Consider the following 24,874-nt stretch of genomic DNA (forward strand, 5'->3'; position numbering starts at 1 on the left):
TACTAAATGAACATCACGTTGTATTGCAGAAGACTTGAAACTAGCGATTGAGACCATAAACTCACGTTTACAATGTTTACTGAGGTAATAAATCAAGTGAGAAGTAGGCTCATTTTCTCATAAATTTCTATACAATCAGACTTCTTTTTGCAACCAGAGGAGTCGCCCCCTGCTGGCTATTAGAAAGAATGCAAGTTTAAGGCACTTCCTCATTGGCTTCACTTTTCAGACCCCAGATGTAGCCCAGTGGTAGGAATGGCCATAATTGTTAATGTTTAATCTTTGTGCTATAGTGAAGCAAGTCCGTTCAATATCTGTGAATCATCTCACGAGAGGTGACAGAAGTCCACGAGGTCTCCTTTTTTCACTAGTGATACATTATAGCTAAAAAAAAACTAAAACTGAACTGAATTTACATTCCTTTTTATTTTATTTTTATAAATTTTTTAACCAGGCAATATTGTTTAGTTTCAGTTTTAGTTTACTATAATAATCCTGCTCAGAAGATCCTATAAAATGTTATGTTACAGACACAGTATATTTATGTAGCTGAACTTCCACCAAAATAAAACTTTGTTTTTGAGTGGAAATCAGATCTTTTCATCTGGAAAGATTGCCTCTGAGGCTCATAGCGAAGCCACATACACACACACAAGACAAATAACTCATATATAAGCACCGCTCAGAGAAATGGTTTCACACCAGAGACAATCATCCTCCCATTTGTTCGAGTGCTTCAGGCCCGTCTGAGGGGGGGTTGGGAAGGATGACCCTGGAAACGGGACAATTCCAGGGTCTATTTGTGTGGTAATTCATTGCACATGGGCCCTTCTTGTCTCTGGCTGTTGGAGGACTGATGGTAGGCGAGGCAGCAGGTGTTACTTCATGGCGAATTTGAAAAAGAATCGAACAGGGAGGTCGGCTCCTAATATCTGAGCTCTTCAGTTTCATCACCGTAATATATGATGACACAGGGGAAACAGGATCACTGAGCAGCACAGCTGAACGTGTTGATGTCTGACCTCTGAAGTACACTTTCACACACATTATAATAAACAGCTCGCCTGTTAAATGATTTGTGTTTGGGGATTGTCGACAGTGCTTATAAATTAATTGAGGTCAAGCCTCTGGTTCAGTAGGTAGATGCTGACGAGGAGGCGTGATATTAGAGTCACATTACTCAGAGACCATGAGAAATATCAATTTTAAGTTTATTCAAATACAGAATTGAACCCATATTAAGCCAGCGGGGCTGTAGGGATGGCAATGTTGTTCACCACTTTCTTCCAGACTGAAAGATCTTACTGGATCGATTATCATGAAAATGTGTTCAGACAAAGGATGAATCCTACTGACTTTGGTGATCCCTTGACTTTTACTCTTGCACCACCATCAGGTCAAAATGTAATTTAATCAATACTTTGATTTATGACCAAATTCTTGCAAAACGAATGACAGCCCCAACAGCCCAAGCTTTACTTTATGTTTAGTGCCAATAACAAAAAGGTTAGCATGCTGACGAGCAAAACTAAGATGGGGAACGTGGTAAACATTAGACCTGCTAAACATCAGCATAATAGCGTTGTAGCACAGCCTCACAGAGCTGCTAGCATGGCTGTAGACTTCGTAAACACACAATGCTCAGTGTATTTATGGAATAATTTAAACTGCAGTGGTTCCACTATGTTAAAGGTGCTAAATCCCAGATTGGGAGCATTTCTATTGCCTCCGTACAGCTCTCAACATGGCGACAGCTCAGCAGGCGGTTTCATAGCTAACAATGCTAACAGCGCTAACAGTGAAAGCACTGCTGACAGATCTAAGAGTGTTAACCTGGGAGGAACCGGAGAGCGGGAGCTATACGCTTCAGCAACGGCGCCAGAAAGCACTGAAAGCACGCGCCCGACTATGTCAACAAAGCAAGGAGAAGCTCAGTTTACAACACACACAGAGGGAAAATGACTTCATTCTCTGCTCAGGTAGACATTACTCCACTATATCTTTACACAGCAAATAGATGTTTGATGCTATATTAATGCTCTGGATATCATATAGAGCACCTTTAAGAAAAACAAGATTAAACTTGATCATTTTTTCACGTTTTCTTTTGGACCAGTTTATATCATATATAAACATGCTATGGCCTTTTTTATTTTTATTTTTTTAAAGTATGCTATTTTTTTAATTATTTTTGTTATTATACCTTGTCTTTACATATATGTACAGTACATGTGTGTAGAGGAAGACAATAAATACAGTAAAAAATAAATAAAAAATATTAAAGACTTGGGGCTGGTACAACTATCATGAACATTATTTACTGTATTTACGGTTTACTTTGTGCCTCTGTTGTCAGTCACTACCTGACCCAACTGGGCCATTTAAACAGGAGAGAATCTACTGTGAGGAAAAGAGGTCATAGTTAACATCATCGGGATCATGCTTCCATATCTGCCACCCTAATGTTGTAGGCCAATTACCCAGTTCAAAACAAGAAATGCTGCATGATTATCAAACAAGTCACAATCACAGTCACAGTGGGGCTCAGGCGTACTGCAGAGAAGTCATGGTGGGGATGTAAAGTTTCTTCAGAAGTTAGGAAGCAGTTGGCACTCCTACTTTGCCTTGCAAACAGACTGTGGGCTTGATTAACACAGCGGATTTGTTTAAGAGCGACTGGAGGCGGGTTTTAACAAATCTAGAAACAGCAGGAGAACCCTCAGTCCTCCTACATCCAACATGTTGCTGCACTAACAATGAGAATCTTTGATTGACTTCAGTCTCCATTCACAGACTGTAACAGTGACTCAAAATATGTATATATTTAACCCTAAACTGGCACTAAAATACTATTCTTTTGTATTCTTATATTTATTATATTTATTATTTCTATGCAGAAATTAAGTTGAAAGCGAGGGGCAGTGAACTCAGCTGGAATGATGCATTCATGTGCAGTCAGTGCTATTTTTCAGCTGACTCTTGCGGCTCAGTGCTGTTTGCAATCCCCCCCCCCAATTCGCCCCCCGTCCCTGTCCCCTTGTCCCCCTGAGGTCGACCACCGCTAATTAAATCTCCACCTGTGGGAGACACTCGATGGTTATGCATAAATAACCATTCATTCATATTTCAGAACAGCAGCCATCTTGCCTGCTGTAGACCTCTGACATGTTGCTGGTATAATTTATATAATGTGTGGGTGATTGGAGTCCTAAACCTTTAAGTGCCCTTCGGGGTCGCTGGCTGGTCACACACACCCTCCCACACACAGATTACATTTATTTGGTTCAGCATAACAACATGACTTCAAATCAGAAGGAACTTTCATTTTAATTGGTCTTAATTTGAATATATTAATGAACACACAGTTGCTGACTCTTGATTTGGCTCTAATCCGTTGGGAATTATAGGATCCAGCTACTCTAGCCATTATTTCAGCTTGTGTCTTGTATTGTTATCTAACTCGTCGTGGTTGAGGAATACCTGCTAAAGAGCTGAAAGTAAGAGAGGCGGTGAGTGAGGGTGGACTGGGAGATGGGGACATTTCAGGAGAGCAGCAATTCTCAAGAGGATAAGGGGTGGTGTGGGGGGGAGGGGGAGGGGGGGGGGGGGGGGGAGTGACCACAGGCCATTTCACCAGCCTAATGGGATGGGAATCCCTGGCGGCAGCGGTGGTGGCGGGGGCCGGTTGGGAGGGCTTTACTGTGGGCTTCTGCAAGGGATATTGGAGCAAGGGAGGGATACTCTCAATTTAAAACCAACTATCTTTCTTCACAGGAGATAAAAATAAAGCTCCACGTGGTTTAGGATTTTCTTCTTCTTCCATTATTTATTATTTCGTCAGCATACATGGGTGTCCACAGCGAGGTCCCAGATCGCCAATTGCATATGGTTTTGATTTGATAGGAACCAGCTACAATGATCCCCGTTAAAACATCACAGTGCCCGCTCTTATCCGATAATGTGTTTTTATCTACACTATTGACAAAAGCCCTCACAGACAACAATTTCATTTTTTAAATGCCACACCCCCTGGTCCTGATCTCTTCCCCCCCAAAAATATATACAGACGTAGGCAAAATTGTTGGTACTCTTCCGTTAAAGAAAGAAAAACCCACAAAGGTCACTGAAATAACTTGAAACTGAGAAAAGTAATAATAAATAAAAATGTATTGAAAATTAACTAATGAAAATGAGACATTGCTTTTGAATTTTGGTTCAACAGAATCATTTTAAAAAACAAACTAATGAAACTGGCCTAGACAAAAATGATGGTACTCTTAACTTAATATTTAGTTGCACAACCTTTTGAGGCAATCACTTCAATCAAGTGATTTCTGTAACTCTCAATGAGACTTCTGCACCTGTCGACAGGTATGTTGGCCCACTCCTCATGAGCAAACTGCTCCAGCTGTCTCAGGTTTGAAGGGTGCCTTCTCCAGACTGCATGTTTCAGCTCCTTCCACAGATGTTCAATAGGATTTAGATCCGGGCCCATAACATAACCGAGCCTCCTCCATGTTTCACATTAGGTACAGTGTTCTTTTCTTTGGATGCTTCATTTTTGCGTCTGTAAACATAGAGCTGATGTGACTTGCCAAAAAGCTCCAGTTTTGTCTCATCTGTACAAAGGACATTCTCCCAGAAGCTTTGTGGCTTGTCAATATGCATTTTGGCATATTCCAGTCTCGCTTTTTTATGATTTGGTGTCCTCCTCGGTTGTCTTCCATTAAGTCCACTTTGGCTCAAACAGTGACGGATGGTGCGATCTGACACTGATGTACCTTGACCTTGGAGTTCACCTCTAATCTCTTTGGAAGTTGTTCTGGGCTCTTTGGTTACCATTCGTATTATCCGTCTCTTCAATATGTCATCAATTTTCCTCTTGCGGCCACGTCCAGGGAGGTTGGCTACAGTCCCATGGACCTTAAACTTCTGAATAATATGTGCAGCTGTAGTCACAGGAACGTCAAGCTGCTTGGAGATGGTCTTATAGCCTTTACCTTTAACATGCTTGTCAATAATTTTCTTTCTGATCTCCTGAGACAACTCTCTCCTTAGCTTTCTGTGGTCCATGTTCAGTGTGGTACACACCATGATACCAAACAGCACAGTGACTACTTTTCACCCTTTAAATAGGCAGACTGACTGATTACAAGTTTGAAGACACCTGTGATGCTAATTACAGGACACACCTTAGTTTAATATGTCCCTATGGTCACATTATTTTACATCTTTTCTAGGGCTACCATCATTTTTGTCCAGGCCAGTTTCATCAGTTTGTTTTTTAAAATGATTCTGTTGAACCACAATTCAAAAGCAACAGCTGATTTTCATTAGTTAATTTTCAGTAAATTTTTATTTATTATTACTTTTGTCAGTTTCAAGTTATTTCAGTGACCATTGTGGGGTTTTCTTTCTTTAACGGAAGAGTACCAACAATTTTGCCTACGTCTGTATATACACATAATATCTGCAGTCTTTGCTCGAGGATTTAAAAGAGAGATAGAGAGAGATTACTGTACTACACAGCAGGACGCCTCTAATCTGGACAATATTAAAGTTTTGTCCAGTGATATAATACAGCTTTTCTCTTTTTACCAGTAAGCTTTGGACAGTGAGAGGATTATTTGTTTTGTTTGTTACAATACACAATTCTTAATGGAGCACAGTATGAGGACTGTGCTGTAATCCCTTGTTATCTCTTCATGTCCGACACGTACAACACACACACACACAGACACACACACGCAGACACACACAGAGACACACACACACGCAGTCATGTTTTCATGACTTTTGAGGACATTGACTTACATTCATTTCCTGAAGATTTACCCTATAACTGCTACTTGCCTAATCCTAACCCTAACCCTAACCTTACTCTAACCCTAAACCAAGTCCTCACCCTAATATATAATGATTTACGTTATGAGGACGTGCATTTTGTCCCCATTTGGAAGGCGAGTCCCCACAATGTGACTGTGTGAACAGGTTTATGTCTCCACAATGTGAACAATACACGCACACAGACACACACACACTTTAGTTAAAGGTCCATACTTGTGCATTGAGAAGCTGGACAGATGAGTCGACACTGTTGCTGCATAGAATATTGTCTAGCAGGGGTTTAGCAGGAGAAGGCGGTATTGGTGACATTAGTCACAGGTCTGCTGGGAGCTGTGGCTTTCAGCTTAGTGGAGGAAACGCACATGTTCACTGGGGATTGAACGAGACTCATTACAGTAATTAAAAACATTTCCACACACACTTTCTCATCCTGAGCATTATGCGAGGCTGCAACGTCTGCTCACCTTTGGGGAGCTTAATGTTGGACATAATCGCCTTGTTCGAGTCGTATCATAATGAACATGAATTTGAATGTGGGTGTTGTGTTTTTTTTTTCACGTGTGGCTGATGTGGTTGCCACAGCAACAGCCCTAGCTGGCTCGAGAGGCAGTGTGGGGATTGAAGGCAACCCCCGTTACCCTAAGCTTTCCTTTCTCTTTGAGCGGCACACTTCAGTTGTCCCCTAAATGGATTGTTGGGGGAGGAGGGTCTCCCCGCTTTGAAGTGTGCTGATTGGGGGTGGGTGTTTAGAGTACGGGATTCCGGACAAGCACCATGTCATGCTTGTGTGTGAGCTTTGAGAGCAGACAAAGAGGGTGGGGAGATGAGAGGAAGTGACAAGTGGAAGGCGCATATGTGTGTGTGAGAGACAGTGTGGGAGGAGAGAGAGGGAGAGGGAGGAGAGTCAGGAGAGGATGCTCACTGGGAGTGTGTGAGAGTGAGGCCAGCAGGTAAACGACTGATGGAGAGCAGCAAGTGAAGCTGGAGAGAGAGAAGAGTAAATGCAGAAAGAGAGAGAGAGAGGGAGACAGCAGATAACTGTGACAGAGAGGGAGGGAGCTTAACTAGAAGAGAAAGCGTAGACAGTGAGTCATCTGCCAGAGTGCTGCTGGTCACTAGTGTCCGGACTTCCCAGGGAGAAGCGCCCAGCTGCCACTGTGTGAGTATAAGTTTGCTGCTCCGCTCCACGACAGGACATCAGGTTCCCCCCTCGGATGACACGCTGTGACTTCTTCACACAGCTGATTTCTGCGGTGCGTTGCTAAACCAGCTGGGGTGTGTTATGTAATTTGTTGTGGTGTTGGGATGAAGCCGTGGCTTAGTGATGCAAACTGATCCGCAGGAGGGCTTACGTGGTAATGCCACGCTGCAGAACAGGCAGGTGTGTGTGAACAGCAGCATGTCATGTGTGCAGGCACAACATGCTTGTGATGAAGGGATGAGTTTGTGATGGACATTTCTTTTACTCTGATGTGTGTTTTGATGCTGCCAGAGTGGAATATAGATGTATGTCAGTGTATGTGAGGCTATATAGTTATTATGTACTGTGTGTTTTAGACAGACAGATGCATACAAAGTATTACCTCTATTTTTTTAAAATATGAAAATAGGGCTGTCAGTCGATTAAAATATTTAATCGTGATTAATCGCATGATTGTCCATAATTAATCATGATTAATTGCACATTTTTTATCTGTTCAAAATGTACCTTGAAGGGAGATTTGTCAAGTATTTAATACTCTTATCAACATGGGAGTGGATAAATATGCTTACTTTATGCAGATATATGTATATATTTATTAATGGAAATCAATCAACAACACAAAACAATGACAAATATTGTCCAGAAACCCTCACAGGTAATGCATTTAGCATAAAAAACATGCTCAAATCATAACATGGCAAACTGCAGCCCAACAGGCAACAACAGCTGTCAGTGTGTCAGTGTGCTGACTTGACTATGACTTGCCCCAAACTGCATGTGATTATCATAAAGTGGGCATGTCTATAAAGGGGAGACTCGGAGGTACCCATAGAACCCATTTCAGAGGTCAGAGATAAAGGGCCCCTTTGAAAATGGCCATGACAGTTTTTCCTCGCCAGGATTTAGTGAAAATTTGAATCGTCATTTAACTTCCTTTGTGACAAACTAGTATAACATTGGTTGGATTCCTGAGGTTAACTAGTTTCAGATGATACAAGTATCTTCACTCTAGCTTTAAAAAATATTGGTTGCCTTAATGCGTTAAAGAAATTAGTGGCGTTAAAACGTTAACGCGTTATTGCGTTAACTTTGACAGCCCTAATAATAAAATATCTATTTTTAAAACAGCTGCTAGAAATGAAACCATTTTCTTTCACATCCATATGTATGTGTGTGTGTGTGTGTGTGTGTGTGTGTGTCCTGCATTCATCTATTGTGCATCAGGTCTAATTAAGAGTCGAGGGCAGCTGATGCCCCGTCGTATCCTGTTCTCCCAGGGGGATAGCCGCTGCTGGGGCTCCTCTCCTCCTTCATGTTTATTGAGCCTGCTGAGAAAAGGTTCACTTTCGTAATTGTTCCCATTTCATTTGCAGGATTTTTGCTTTTGCTTCAAGATTCACTGGTTGTGTAATATAGCAGGCAGGCAGCGCTGCTGTGTGTTAATGATTCACACTCTCTTTTTCTTTCGATTCTGATTCTGTGAAAGTGTGAACGGATTTCCATCTCGGTCACTGTCCCTCTTGAGCAGCTGTTTGTCTTATCTACATCCTCAGCAGCAACAGAAATCAACACAGCTCCATACATTCACCCACATAACCAATTACTGTGTCAGCAACACTATCTACTTGAAAAATGATTCGTTTTTCCAGCTCATTGAGTTATTGAATGATATTTCTCAGCTTGGTGCCTTTTGCTTGGCGGAGATCACTTTTGTAGATACAGAAATATGGTGCATATTTTTATTGTGGCTGCTGTAAGCCTCCTTTGATCATCACAGACATCAATATACATTTTTCACTTTGCATTATCCCTGCTTTCATGAGCATTTCAGATCCACTTTCATGCCGATCGATCACGTTGTGCGTTTTCAAATAGATTGAATTAATCAAACAAATTGAAAGCCTGCGGTGCCAACTGCTGTCAGTGTCAATAGGGCACCGTATCCAGCGGGGGTATTGATCAGTGGTCCTGTGGGGATAAAGTCGCCCTAGCTGGTAGAGATATTGAGTTTAGAGCAAAGGATGCGTAACAGTAGTATTGCTGGGTTTTGCATTAGTAGTGTGCTTCTCTCCTGGGTTCGAGAAGAGAGATTGCTCTGTTTGAATAAATGTGGGCATTGTGTCCCCAGATCCCTAAAGTGTTTGTGAATAGCAGCTTATGCACTAAAAGAGATGAAGCGTCTACGCAGAGGGATAGATATCTTTTGGGAATGACGTTTTCTTTTTTTATACACAGCGAAGAAATCATATATTGACCTTTTGTGTGTCGGACATAACTTATGAGAGCTATTTCTTAGACATTTTAGACTAAAAATTAATGTATTCAAGGGTGAGGAATGCATCTGGGCACCAGGTTTAACCCTCTAAAACATATATATCTATGCATATTAGACAAAACAGATGATTCTGTTGAGAATGTGAGAAAATAAAGGATAGCTACAGTTCTTGAATTGATTCATAGAGGTCTTAACTTGAATTGCAGCTATTCTTTATTTTATTTTTTTGTGCTATAAATTAGAGGTCTTAATTTGTGTCTTAAAATGCAACCAGGGCAGATTTGACTCATTTATGGGCTTCACTTTCTAGAAAATAAATAAAAAAGAAGGGATCAGTAACACAGAAGATAATTCAGATTATTTAACCCATTTATGTCCAAAGACTAGTATGATGAAGGAAAAATGCCACTACATTTGTTCTGATTAGTCAAAAGTCTTGGGCAATTTCTAACAGTACAACTTTTACATTTTTAGATCACATGAAAAATCACACCTTTATTGATAGTCAAAGTCAGGATTTTGAAAAATGAGGAAAAACGATAACATTGTGTTTATTAAATGTTTTCCATATGAAATATTTTTTTACACTGTATATATGACACTGCAAATATGATTAAAAAATATATATTTTTTATAAAAAGGCACTATATCTTGACAGAAGTGCATGAGACAGGTAATCTGAAAAAAATCATGTGTGTCTGTGTCCAGCCGGTGCTCCTAATGGCACCTGCAAGATGCAAGAAAACAACCAATCAGAGCCGAGCTGGAGCCTTGCCGTCTCTGAGCAGCTGTCAATCACTCGCGAACTTCGATCAATGGTCAAGCTAGGCAGTGCTGATCAATACCAAATTCCAAGCACCGCCCATCAGCCGGAGCAAACTTTCTCATTTTACAGCTAAACAGTACACTACAAGATGTTTCTGAAAACATTTGAGGTGAAAGATAGGCATTACAGTAACAGAATGTTGATTTATATTTGATTCATTATACCGTTTGATCGGAGTTCGCAAGTGATTGACAGCTGCCCTCTGTTGAAGGAACAGCCAATAGAAACGCTCTCTCTCTGAAATGACCTGTAAATGGTCAAAGTCTCCCATCATGGGCTAGATGTTTTACTGTCTGAAAACAGAGCCATGAGGAGGTGCAGACGTTTAGTTTTCTCTCAGAACACTTGAATTACAATATGCTGAAAGGTTATCATGGAATTTTTGCCCAGTGATGCCAAAAATATTCTGCTTACTGCAGGTTTAATATTCAACCTGTTATGAATTCATAGATACCAAATACTTGATTGTGCTCCTTGTAGTTTCTGAGATACATCTATTTTCTTATCATACTATATCTAGTCTTTGGGCACATGGGATTATACTGTTTTATTCTAAAATATAATGGAGTCTATTGAAAAAACAGTTGTTCCATGTGCCCAAAGACTAGATATAGTATGATAAGAGAAACTCACTTTTCAGCCAAAGAGCTTGACCGATTTTGAGAATTTCTTCACATAGGCAAACCCAGAGAACACTTTCATCAAAGGAAATAAAAAAATCAGTTGTGGGCACAAATGGGTTAATATAAAAATCCTATTTTCAATAACAAGAACCCCTGTGGGCTGAAGGTCATTGCAGTGCCTCAGACCACCAGTCCATACACATGCACTCTGCTGCTAAACGAGACCAGCAACATTTCCCCGAGGCGTTGCCTTTTGTTGTCCTCCTGCTTGATCTCAAACTGAGTGACCTTTTCTGACCGAGTGTTCTCCTGCATCTGTCTGATTGTAGGAAACAAGATGGGAGTGACCCTCGAATCTCTGCAACACTAGAGCCCCAGCTGTTCCAGCCCACAGTCCCATACACCACCTCGCCAATCCACAAGGTAGGAGGAGTTTGCACTTTGACCCCTGACCTTATCAGATGGTCCTCTGTGTGAACTTTGTTAGGCGTCTCTGCTCATCTCGTCTCCACACCTGCTTCTGTCTGGATACACTTTCTCGGTGCTCTGTCTGTATTAGATCTGTCATGAGACTTTCTTTTGCATTGTTACTTTGATTTTTATTCTTGTCTTCTTTTGTTTAACTTATGTAATTATGGAGAAGGGAGCTGCGTGTCTGGCATGATTATGTTCGCCTCATTCAATTAATATAAATCTATTTTAAGCAGGAAATTGTCAGCTTGATGACGACAGTTTCTCAATCCAAAGCCTAATAAGTTTCATGCCGTCAAAGCAAACAAAGTATGGCCTGTCTGAGCAATTTTCATTTTTAAAATCAAAAGACGAACTTCTTCTCCCCCACCATCATGTAGGATGTCACTGAATTGGAAAGTGAGTAATGTTTAATCAGTCTTTGTGTGGAGTTCAATAGAGTGCTACAGGAATGAGTCCTAAAACCCAGAAATGAGTTAGCATTTTAGCTCTTCCGGTTCCCTCGTATGGAAGTCAATGGTCTTTTTGAAAAAGGTCTGTGGTTCACACAAGCTGAAGAGATTTTAATGTTTTATTCTACGATATAAAATGTCAATAAATATCCCACTTGTGAATTTTGAAGCCTTCATGTGTCTTTAAAAAGGCTGTTGCCAACAAGTGGCTAAATGAGTCTACAAAACGTCATCACGCCGACTCGTCTGCCGTTACAGCCTCGTTGTGTATACTCGTTTATGCGACTGTGGCGTTAGCTTTTTACTTCTGGTGATTGGATTCACACTTCAAAAATCATAAAAGTGGTGTTCAATTGTGGAGATTATCTTGCTGAACAAAACGTGTAAGTATCATAAACGTTTGTTTGTCACAGAGCTTATTTTCTGCAATAATCCAAAACCTAATGGTTTAATCCCATTGGCTTTTTGTCGAGGGAACCCAGGGCGATGCTAACTTCCTGGTTGGCCTAAAAATATGTAATTTCTGAAGTATTCTATTAGTTATTTTTATGCCATCCTAAGCAATAAGCGATTTTTACTTGAGCGTCAATTAAAAATAATCATCAATTTTTGTGGGCTTTTTATACGGATAATCCAAAATGTGCAGATTTCTGCTCTTCCAAAGTGTGTTTTTTAGCCTGCAATACATTTTCTGCCATATACTTTTACTGCAAGAGAGTCTTGTTCTCGTTTGAAAAGGATTTTTTAGCATTTATAAATCAGCTTAGCTTTATCTATCGTGCTTCATTTCAGAGGAAACCATGTGAGGAGAGACTACGTTTCTTTGATTTAAAAAGAGCAGAACGTGAGGAAATGATTTCAATAAATCCATTTAGATCGTCACAGTACCCATCATATCCATCCTGCTGTCAGAATCTTCATGCCAACCTTCTGGCACGTCTTATCGCTATAACAAGCGACTGACTGACGTGAAAAACGTGCCAGGGATATTTTGGGAACTTCGAAACTGAACAAAGCTGAGCTGGGTGGCGATTAAAAATGGATACAATCTCACTCACATCAGATTGCTTTCATAAGGTCTCTCACACTTTGGATGGAGCTTATACGCTCCTCGCAATCTGACTTGATCTGAGTAGAGCAGCGGGAGCGGGGAGAGAAAGGGATTAAAGGAGAATTTGGAGGTTGGGTTGTTAAATAGTCACTCCTGATCCCTGCAGCGCACGCACCATCTGTAGGTGCCGCAGACTCACTGGTTACGATTAGTCAGACATGAGGAGAGGATTTTGGGAACTTCTGTGCGTCTGCGTGACATGGGAGCCAAATACATCCACTAAAAGCACAGAGGAAGGTATTGCAGTATTTCCTCCACTTGTCGTCACATCATAGAGGAGAAACAGCAGAATTGGTTCCTAATTGGACAGAAGAAAACACTTACACTCTAAAGGGTTTCACTCAGCAGCAGTTAAACTGCAGTAATATTTAATATTTGATCTCTGTAACCCCATTTTATTCAACCCTTTTTGATTTGGAAATCATGAAGGAGCATATTTGATGAGCGTATTGAGGGACAGCATGGTAATGTGATGTACTAATGTGTGTAGTATAATAATAAGGGCTTAGTGGGCAAGACTGAGAGGAGTGTATCACTTTAATCAGAGCCCTGTGAAAACCAGGTCAATCTGCAATTAACCCCACCAGGTCTTATGGTCACTGCCTAATTCTAACAACACTGCTGTACTTAGTAGTGGAATGTAACTAAGTATATTTACTCAAGTTCTGTACTTTGGTTCAATTTTGATGTACTTGCACTTGTCACAATATCGGATCTTCTCTACAGGATTGTCGTGGCCAAAATAATTCACAATAACAATATTATCGCGATATCTATAGAAAATTTTAACAAAAAAATAATGTTATCAATCATATTAACCTTTAACTTTGTTTACTGTGTGTTTTGTCTTTTTTCGTAAATTATTACAAGATATTATTATATATTTATTATGGATATTATATCAATATTTAATTTTTTAAATATCACGTTATCGTCAATACTGGTCATCCGGCATATAGCGACACCCTTAACTTGAACTTTACTTGAGTATTTCCATTTTATGCTAGTTTTTACTCCACTAGATTTATTAGCTGCAGATTCAGATGCTTCCACATTAATGCATCACTAATTACAATCCAGTGATATAATATATATTATTCTGAAATGGGCCATTCTGCATAATGAATACTTTTACTTTTGGTACTTTAATCATATTTTAATACTCACACCTTTGTACTTTTACTTAAGTAAGCTTGTGAATGCAGGACTACTTGAGTATTTTTACATTTAGGTATTGATACTTTTAATTCCGTAAAAGATCTGAGTTCTTCCATCACTGGCTATACTGTCATATTAATAATGTTGCATATTTCTGAGAGATATTACACAAACACACACTCAAAATAGTCATCATTTTCAGAGTTTGCTTCACAGTTCCTGATCACAAGCTAATAAAAATAAACAATGAATATATCTCAAGACAAGACGAGACAATCCTGAGATGATAGTAACCCTGTGCTTAAAATAACTCACTTAAAACAACAGCTTCAGCATACACACCAAGTACACGTACACACACACACTGTCCAGTGCTGCCTCACAATGTATATTTTAGTGTTACCATACAACCTGTTTTTCTCAGAAGTCCTACACGCTCCATAAACTTGTGATGACAGTGAGATCCTATAAACAACCGCAAATTAGCTGGAAACCAAAAGCAGAACTAAGAACCAGACATACTGATCATCAAAGAAAAAGACAAACATATATAAGCTACTATATCCTTCTGATATTCTTCAGTTTTTTGGAGCTGGTCAACGTTATAATGAGCTCTGTCAGGACGCTCAGAAGTCTGAAGGAGAGAGAAGGTCTTGTGCATTTAATTTGCCTCTTGTCATAATGAAGAGCCTAATTGCTCTCATAATTAAAGGTCTGAGCATTAACACATACACTGTTAGCCAGGCTCCCTGTGGAGCCCCACACCTCCTCCACTCGGCAACAGCCATAGCTGGAGGCATTGTATATTTAGGTTGTCCGTCCATCCATCGTACGTCCGTACCATTCTTGTGAACGCGATATTTCTGAAACGCCTTGAGGGACTTTCTTCAAATTTGGCACAAACGTCCACTTTGATTCTGATTAGAATTTGGTCGTCAAAGTTTAAAGATCACTTTTACCTCACAAAACACGTTTTTGGCCATAACTCAAGAATTCATATGCTATTGTGACAATTTCATACAATGTCTAACAGGATAAAATGATGAAGTGATGACATTTTGGACAGACATGGATGTAAACTGCAACTTGACTGGCTGGCGATTGCATACAATCATGAGGTGATAATTCTAGTTTCTTCTAAAATGAGATGTTTGGTTGCTGTGGTGAAAAGTAACTAAGTGCATTTTGCTCAAATACTGTCCTTAAGCACAAATTTGAGGTACTTGCACTTTACTTCAGTATTTCCATTTTCTGCCTTTCTACTTCTACTCCACTACTAGGTAAATGTTGTACTCATCATCACTCATCTCCAGATGTGTTGATGTTAAATGTTTCTGACAAACTGAAGGATGAATTGTTCTAATTAAGCTATTTGAAAAACCTCTTGGATCAGCTAGAAAATGCATCATCACAAAGCTGAAAACAGGGCTGTTTTTCTGACACCATGAAAAGCTGACTTTTTAGAGATACGTGGTTCTCTCAGGACAACGACGCTACAAACATGAGATGATCTTATAGAATTTGATGCATTGCTGTAGATTAAACTACCCAACAGTCTATAAAGAAGTTACATTAGCATAATACAAAGTAAAATGCAACATACCCATTAATGCAGCAGTTATGTTAATCCAGAAACGTCATCTATTATAGTAAAACACTGACAGGGAACATTTCATGTACTTTAAGTACTTTAAAGGTAAGGTTGGTAAAGATTTTAGAATTTTTTCTCTTTACATCCCAACAGCAATCAATAAATCAAATGCTCTGACAAAAAAAAAAGAAAAACATTCTGTTATCTGTGACAATCGCAGGACTGTAATAAACCCGTCCATTCATTTCATTCGACCTGAATGTAATGATTGACTACCTGCCTGCCTGTCTGCATTCACTCTGCCCGTGCACTCATTGTGCATCACCAGAGTCTTCCGAAAGCTGCTAGCTTGACAGCTGTGAGTACTAACAATAGCCATGTTCGTTGTGTTCATAATGATAATTTTTGGCCTGAAGGGACGTACTGTCAGTGTTGCCGACTTGGCGACTTTTTCACTACATTTAACAGCCTTTGGAGCTGCTGCTGCTGCTACTTTCATCGGAAAAGAGTTGACAACACTGGGCTGGGTTTTTTGTTTGGATCATTTTTAAAAATCTAGTGTACACTTGCTCATTTCTCAATCTCACTGACCCTGCCTTTAAGTACATTTTGCTGATTATACCTACAGTACATACTTTTACTTAAGTAAGGTTTTGAATGCAGGACTTTTACTTGTAGTGGAGCGATTTCACAGTGTGGTATTAGTACTTTTCCTTAAGTAAAGGATCTGAATACTTGTTCCACCACTGGCTGTTTGTCTCCACTTTGGTTCCACTGCAGTTTGTGTGTTTATCTAGATGCTTTTTAAGCCTTCTGTTGCTTTTTTACTCTACCCACCTCCTTATTTTACACATCATTTTGTTCACAGCTGATGATCTTCTCATTTCTTAACATTTGCACCCATTCTATATTTGTTGGTGGGATGGCCCATATAGCTCCCCTGTGAACAGGAGATTGTCTATGAGAGTGTTTAGAGTTGGACTCCACCAGTGGCCACCTGTCAGCCTCAGTCAAGATAAGGTGATAAAGACAGAGTTGGATGATATGTGGTTTGGATTTCTTCCAAAGAGGGATCAGCAGAGGACAAGACAGTCAGAGGATTACTGCTCTAAACTTCAAGCAGCAGCCTTTGCATGCAACCTGAGACATGCATTTGCTGATAATGTTGTATGTTCAGAGCACATACTGGGAGAGGCCCAGGATCTTGTCTTTAACTTTGTCTGATCTGAGTCTTTGTCAGTCATAGTGGCAGTCAGCGGGGATGCAGCTGAACCTCGGGTGGCACAGTGGGACACAGTCAACTGTCTACAATTTGACAAAGGCACAACAGTTTAATCTCAACCTGTTGAAGTCGGTCGAGAAACATCTTTTGAAGCTGCTGCAGGACGCCGGTTTGAGGGAAGTCAAAAATGGCTAAAAATCACTTCAATGCTCCAATGGTGACAAAGACGCGCTGGAACAAACCCAGCTATGTAAGTAGCTTTACTTTAGAAACATGCTGGATGGTAAACATCACTAGATGGCAAAGTTTGGAGGGAATTTGTCAGCATTTTCAGCAGAGGCTTGGACAACTGGCTCGCCAAATTGAGATTAAAGTTGCAAATGCAAAGCTGACAGTTCATGTTGCTTGTTTATTGAAGTGCTGAGCTGAAGAAAGATGTATGTTTCTAGGGGAACATTTCTAGTTCTATTCTAGGTGTTTCTTTTGGTGTAAACAAACAGATAACATTACAGGATTTGGTCAGACACACCCATGCTTTTTGGTTCTGTGTATCATGACTTACGGTTTCATGATTAATGCAGTTGTTGTTTAAGTCCAAATACAATATGCAGCTCAGCTCCTCTTGCTCTAATCGCTAGTTAATGTTGTTGGAAGCTGGAGTTATTTGCTTTCAGGCTTCGTGGCAGACTATTGTTTGCACATGGTGGAGGACTTTACTCATACTCACACGGAAAGCTAAGGCGAGATTGCTCTGTACACAAACTGTTTGACTCTGTCAGGCTTTACTGGCTGAACCTTTCAGGCTTCACTTGAGTACTCCGGGCCGACGTTTCCACGGACTGTTGTAATTCACTGTAGTCAGAGTCGTCATGCTCCACTGATGCGTGTAAGTTTTGAAAATTTAAAGGACAATACCCCAACAGCTGTGTTTGGGATCTAAAGAATTAAGCAGGTATTTAACGTGGAGAAGCCAGTCTGTCACATACACACATGGCTGTGTAATAGTGTGACAAACCACAAGGGAGAGGCAGGAGATCACATGCTGCAGTCAGGTAAAATGATGATTAAAATAATTATAAGTAAATATAAGAGTGAACTGTGTATATATATATATATATCTGTGATTAGTGTTGACAGTACTTTTTAATGCGTCACTATCCTTCCAAACTCCCAAATAAGTCTATTTGGATTTGTGTCTTTGGAGTTTTATAACTTGTTCATGAAGTCTAACAGGGAGTTACACCTCTCTGGGGTCAAATTGACCCCAAGCAAGTCATGTCACTACGTAGCAGTGTTGTAGTCAAGATCGGTATTAGTCCCGAGACCAGTCTCAAAACTTTTTGAAGGTCTTGGTCTCTTCGGAATCGACTGTATTTTAACTGGGACTTGTTTCGGTCTCAGACAAAGAGGACTCTAGATTTTATTTCAAGACCACAACTGCGGTGATCTCACTTAACTGCCTGTGCATTGTCTGATTTATTTGTTAACATCATTACTATGATTGGTCATAGAAAAGAAAGGAAAATTCCCACACATAAAATTCACCTCTGCAATGTCTTTTGATTATTTTATCAAGACATTTCTCATGGTACATTTATAAATACACACATATACTGTATATATGGCAATGAAAGAGGTGAATGAAGAGGAATCTTCATTTGTTTTCCGTGGGTGTTTTTATGGGAATGTGGATATTTCAGATCAATTTGAGGAGTGGTTTGCATGTTCCACACTTTATCGTACATTTTATTGTCTTGTTTTGGTCTCAACCCCTCAAAGTCTTGGTCTTGTAATTGTGTCCATACACGCTGGTCTTAGTCATAATGACTCGGTCTTGGTTTAGGTGGTCTTGACTACAACACTGTGATGTAGAATGATATACAGCACATTTCCTTGTGTGTAATCACAAGGGATATTACATTTTGTTCATGCATAACCTATGAATAATCCATGAAATGTATCCTTATTTGGTGTAATAACAATGCTTTATGGTCACTTCATGTCATCTCCATGAAATGTCCAAGCCCAGTTTGTGGCAAAGGAAGGGGTTACCATTTCAATACTTTTTTATATTAGGGCTGTCAATCGATTCAAATATGTAATCGTGATTAATCGTATGATTGTCCATAATTAATCGCGATTCATCGCAAATTAATGGCACATTTTTTATCTGTTCCAAATGTACCTTAAAGGGAGATTTGTCAAGTATTTAATACTCTTATCAACATTGGAGTGTACACATATGCTTTATTTATCTATGCTTTTTATGCAAATGTATGTATATATTTATTATTGGAAATCAATTAACTACACAAAACAATGACAAATATTGTCCAGAAACCCTCACAGGTACTCATTTAGCATAAAAAATAAGCTCAAATCATAACATGGCAAACTCAAGCCCAACAAGCAACGACAGCTGTCAGTGTGTCAGTGTGCTGACTTGACAATGACTTGCCCCAAACTGAATGTGATTATCATAAAGTGGGCATCTCTGTAAAGGGGAGACTCGTGGGTACCCATAGAACCCATTTTCATTCACATATCTTGAGGTCAGAGGTCAAGGGACCCCTTTGAAAATGGCCATGCCAGTTTCCTCACCAAAAATTTGGCGTAAGTTTGAAGCGTTATTTAGCCTCCTTTTCGTGTCTTCACTCTAGCTTTAAAACTCAGCCCGCTACAACCTAAAAATCACAAGTTGCGTTAATGTGTTATATGTGTTATATGTGTTATTATCGCGTTAACTTTGCCAGCCCTAGTTTACATATTAAGTTTTAATTTGGTCAGAGGAAAAGATAAACATACTTTTGCAATTATCATTATTTACACAGCAGTGGAGTCTGTGGGACCCCAAACAATAACACATAACAAGTGCTAAACAGGGTTGAACTCTAACAATCATATTCACTGCTGTGAATATACCCAACAAAATGAACTCAAAACATGTCATCTCACTCTCCTCTCTCTAGACCCCAGATTTATTTGAAATGATTGAAAAGATGCAGGTAAGATGACGAGTCGATCTTCCCGTTTTGTCTCTATAAGCTGTGTACTCACCAAGCAACTAACCAGTCTGAGAGTGTGTCTCTTCCTAACTCTGCAGTACTACTTTGACCCTCTCCTTCTCGAGCTACCATACATGTGTACACTCTGTACATGAGAAGGATATTGAGTCTGGTGGCCTCAGAGAATTATATGTGTTTTTCAGCTTGTTAACATTCTGGTTGTAACACTGGCTGACAGCGCTGTATAAGCTTATTATCTCACCTCAAAGACTGTCTCCTGGTTTCTGACGGCTCTGAAAGGATGTTTATTTTAATCACGCGATCCCACGCGAAACAGGAGTTACAGTATGATAGAGCGTATCAAAACTCATACTGGTTTTGTGCATGTGTGTGCATCAGTGATGGAGCACATATTGGTTATTGTTTTCAAAAGTTAATTACAGTCATAAAAGCTTTCAGTGGCCACATCTGGCTGCATCTGTTAGCATTACTGGATATTTAAAAAAATAAATGTTCCTCTGCAGCAGGGAGTGTGATGCAGGACTGTGTCTTTTCCACAGTCAGACAATATATCGATGTGATGTATCGTCTTACGTGACGCCTAGACCTGATTTAGTATCGCTGCATCTCTTTCTCTGCGTTGTTCCTCTCTTTCACACACCTCAGGTCCAGTGTAGGAGTTGTCACTTAGCTCGGCATCTTTTTTTAATCCATGGGGTCTTATTACCGCACTTCCTCTGTGTGCTAACAGACGTTTCAGTCACTCCCAAATGCTGGCTCTTTAGCATCCTTTAATTGTCTTTCTCTCGCTGTACGTAATGTATCTCTGTCTCTATCTTTTAATCCGTCCCTCACTGACTTTGCTTGGTTGCCTGCTGCATATGCATCTCTTGGGAAAACTGTCATTATGTAATCAGGTTTGTTTTGTTGTGGTCTTTTAGGACATGATTATTATGTAAATTGTTTTGTATGTCTAATCAACGACAAGTGTTTGAATTTTAGATATTTGTATTTGCAGTCGCCTTGTTGATGACTGAGCGTGACCCTTATTCTCTCTCTTATCTCACCCTCTCCTCTTGTAGGGCAACAGGATGGATGAGCAGCGATGCACTTTTCCTCCCCCTCTCAAGGTACGACTCTCCGTGTGTAGAGACACGCTGTTATTCACATGCCGCTGTCATTGTCTCACGACGGCTCCTTCGCCATATCTTGCTCTGCCAGACATGCTGATTACTTCAGCACGCAGTATTATTCATAATGCTCTCAAGCCTTGCCATCATTTTTATACCAATAGAGTTAGTTGGGATTCAGGAGCATGTATCCTCTGATGCTCTTGCAGTCAGAAATGGTGAAAAGAGTTTAACAGACAATAATGTAATGCGGTATTTTTTAAATTTTTAATACTTTGATCAAGCAATGCATTGATTCCTATGTTGTTGACAAACTGATTTTCATTGCATAACAGTTATGCAATTTCTCTGAATCAGTGTCCTTTGGGATTATAGAGTTGGACAGCGTGGTTATTTTTATTCTTTGATGAGAAAACAAAGCTTTTTTTCCTACTTTTTTCAGACAGAGGAGGACTACATTCCATACCCAAGTGTCCATGAGGTAGGATGATGATGTACTGCAGTAACACTTTTCATTCGTGTCCTGAAATGACTTCCACATTTACGCCATCTCTCAACCCTTGTTATTTTGCATTTTTTTTGGGACAGGTGTTGGGCAGAAAAAGTCCATTTCCTCTCATCCTCCTGCCACAGTTCGGGGGTTTTTGGATTGAAGGGATGAACCATGAGATGAGTGATGCGGCGGAAACAGAACCGCCGCAGCCTCTGTCTCCGAACACCCGCACCAAGCTGGAATGTAACCCAACGGCTATACTCTTCCGCAAACACTTCCTGGGCAAGGTTAGCCACAACACACATCACTTTTTAAATATTTTTTCTTTTTTATTGTCATCTTGAAAAAGCAAACAATAGACTGAAAGAACAATATTTGTTACAATTGAAGCAAGCTCAAAGACGACCTTTTATGAAAACACAAAAGGAACAGTGTGTAACATTTAGGGGGATCTGTCGGATTAATATTAATAAGTATGCTTTCTTTAGTGTATAATCATCTGAAAATAGGCCATTTGGATTTTCACATTTTCGCGTTGGCCACTGTAGTTCTCCTGCACCAGTTGGTTGCAATCTGCAACCTCACCGCCAGATGCCGCCAGATCCTACACTCTGCACCTTTAAGACGAAAACAAAGAATAGACAACTCAGGCAGGACATTTACTGTGCGTTCCAATACACATACTAACCCAAACTAGTATGTCCCAATACATAGTATGTCAAATGTAGTATGTCAAAAAATACCAGGATGTCCTACTACATCTGGTCATATTTTGCAGTATGCAAGCCAGCATGCTGTTCTGGCTATTCTGACCCACAATCCTCTGCACAGTGGATATATGAGAAAGAGGGAAAAAGTTCAAGGTGCAATTTTATTATGAAGTAGCATGTCCCAATTGTATGCATACTGCCTGCAACAGTACGTGCTTTGTAAGGGCAGCTTCAGTATAAGTAGAAAGAAAAAGTAAGCGATTTGGAACGTAGCCAAAATATAAAAAGAATAGAGAACAACATTAAAGCCAGGGTTGGTAATCTTAAGAAACTAGCTAGAGTATTAAAAAGTATTTAAAAAGTTGCTAAATGTAGAGAGAAAGTCGCCAAGTCTGCAACACTGACAGTCCTTCTTTCATGTAGTCGTAAATTCCCTCTTAACTTAAGTGTAGTTTCCTCCATGGATTGAATTTTCCCTATTATTTCTTTCCAGTTTCCAGATGCATGGGCATGGGCATGATTTCTGAACCCATTCATTCATAAGTTTCAATGCAGAAATACAAATTATATGTAAAAAAAATATTAAACATAATTTATGTCAATATAAATCATTCTTTGTTAAACTTAATTTCTGTTGGTAATACAAATTCTACATCCAAAACAAGAGGCGATCTAATCTTCATCTTGTCCCACCTTTTAATTTGATTTTTCAGATGAGTTCATAGTTTTTCCAATGTTCAATTCCAATGTTCGCTATCATGCAATTAAATATAATGACAGGAAACATCAAACAGTCACGTTTGTTTAGCAGTGAAGTCAGTTCTACGCGTGTTTAAAAGGTGTGTTCTTTCAAAGTGATATTACTGAAGCCATATTCATTATACTGTAACAGCTTCCTTCCTCCTCATTACTCTCATACAATATTTCACAATCAATTTCACTTCTGGCTCATTATAGTAATGAAATGAATAAGCAATGAGCGTATCCCAGTAGAATAAACCACTAACAGCGACCAGCCTCACTGTTTGGCACCTCGTACACTGTTGCTAATGAAGATGCATGAGGCTTTGCCACCTGCTCTTACACACGCATAATATGAACAAATTTGATCAGCCTGTAGTAGAAGAGCAACAGAAGAAGAAATGGTACTCAGATTGGGAGGATATGGGTAATGACTGGAGCGCATGCATGTGTGTCATGCGTGTGTGTGTGTCTGTTTATGACAGATACTAATGGCCGTATCCTTGTACTGTGCCCTCAGGAGCACTTTAATTACTATTCAGTGGACAGCGCCCTTGGACATCTGGTGTTCTCTCTAAAATACGATGTGATTGGTGACCAGGAACATCTCCGACTAATGCTCAGGTAATGCATACATGGGGGATTACAATGTCGCAATTTAATCTATTTTATTTGTTTCACACATATAAAAACATTAAAGTCAAATCACATGAAAGAAATATAAAGTATGTGTGGGGGTGTGGTACATTCCAGGAAAAAATGTTTACCTGGAATGGAAATATTTAGATTTTTGTTTTTGAGACTTACAGGCAAAAAAGTTACAGGCAAAAATGTTAAGTTTGTTGTTATCGCGCCACCATATGGCCAAATTGCACCACATTCGACAAAGCACTCCATTGGGTCACCAGTAATACACCCACCAAGTGTGAAATAGATCAGATGATCGGTTCTCGAGATACGTGAAGGACATACGGAAAGACAAACAAACAGAGACTACAAGGAAATGGCTACTATGGGGACTAACATCATCACACATGAATACAACTGGGCTCATTGTATCTACAAGAGTCTCAACTTTCCAGTTATACCCAATTTATGTAATTCCAAGACTGTTTAGGGACTCCAGTATGCAGAGATATTCAAATACACCATTTTAGAATAGGTGAAAATAACACATTTATACTGCATGCAAAAAACTGCATGTGATTATCATAAAGTGGGCATATCTGTAAAGGGGAGACTCGTGGGTACCCGTAGAACCTATTTTCATTCACATATCTTGAGGTCAGAGGTCAAGAGACCCCTTTGAAAATCCATCCATCATCTGCAACCGCTTATCCCGTTAGGGGTCACACCACCCTGCAGCTCCCTTTGAAAATGTCCATGCCAATTTTTCCTCGCCAAAATTTTGCCTAACGTCTGAACGTTATTTAGCCTCGTTCCCGACATGCTAGCATGACATGGTTGGTACAAGTTTTCATGTGATACGTTCAATCTAGCTCTAAAACTGAGCCTGCTACAGCCTTTGAAAGACAGTAAAGTCAGTCGAGGGTGCAGGCGCCCTCAAGGAGTGGAAGAGGTTAAAGACAAATGTACAGGTTTCAGGTTTGAAGAATGTTGATGTGAAATAATAGTCAACAAGAGTGGAGCACTTGGTATAACAGCTTTGGATATAATTGCTAATCTAATTTACACAGGAAAATCTATAAATCTGTGTTCTGCACATCAGCACCTGAAGTAATGAACATGTAGGCTTAAACAAAATGTCAGCGCTTTCACCATCAACATCAAAATATATGCAGAATGATCCACTTTCTTTGTTCCTAAATGCCCAGAATTGACTGGATAAACACATCCTCCCAGCACGGGTGTTATCTTTAGAGTCATAAAGCTAGAGAGAGTGTCAACAGCACTGTCATTTCCACTGCAGAGTAACAGATGGACTATTTAGGCCAGCGGGTGGGTGGGGAGGGAGAGAGGGTGGGGAAGTTTGATGATGGTCCATATACCAGATC

General features: G+C 39.9%; 1 protein-coding gene across 17 annotated transcripts in view; it reads left to right on the forward strand.

Moving 5' to 3' along the window:
- Positions 1 to 24,874, forward strand: part of LOC119489550 (rap1 GTPase-activating protein 1-like) — a 62,581-nt gene that overhangs the window by 21,974 nt on the left and 15,733 nt on the right. For 8 of the 17 annotated variants that reach the window (XM_037772139.1, XM_037772121.1, XM_037772125.1 and 5 more), the window contains 6 exons: positions 11,105 to 11,198; positions 19,750 to 19,785; positions 20,868 to 20,915; positions 21,358 to 21,396; positions 21,504 to 21,695; positions 23,380 to 23,483. In XM_037772139.1, the coding sequence (XP_037628067.1) occupies positions 11,105 to 11,198; positions 19,750 to 19,785; positions 20,868 to 20,915; positions 21,358 to 21,396; positions 21,504 to 21,695; positions 23,380 to 23,483 (513 nt within the window). Of the gene's footprint in view, positions 1 to 6,741; positions 7,101 to 11,104; positions 11,199 to 16,805; positions 17,031 to 17,569; positions 17,833 to 19,749; positions 19,786 to 20,867; positions 20,916 to 21,357; positions 21,397 to 21,503; positions 21,696 to 23,379; positions 23,484 to 24,874 lie in introns of those variants that run through there. The other 9 variants (XM_037772122.1, XM_037772124.1, XM_037772131.1 and 6 more) reach the window with 8 other exon arrangements.

Source organism: Sebastes umbrosus, chromosome 6 (genome assembly GCF_015220745.1).
Source record: "Sebastes umbrosus isolate fSebUmb1 chromosome 6, fSebUmb1.pri, whole genome shotgun sequence".
Taxonomy (NCBI): Eukaryota; Metazoa; Chordata; class Actinopteri; order Perciformes; family Sebastidae; genus Sebastes; species Sebastes umbrosus.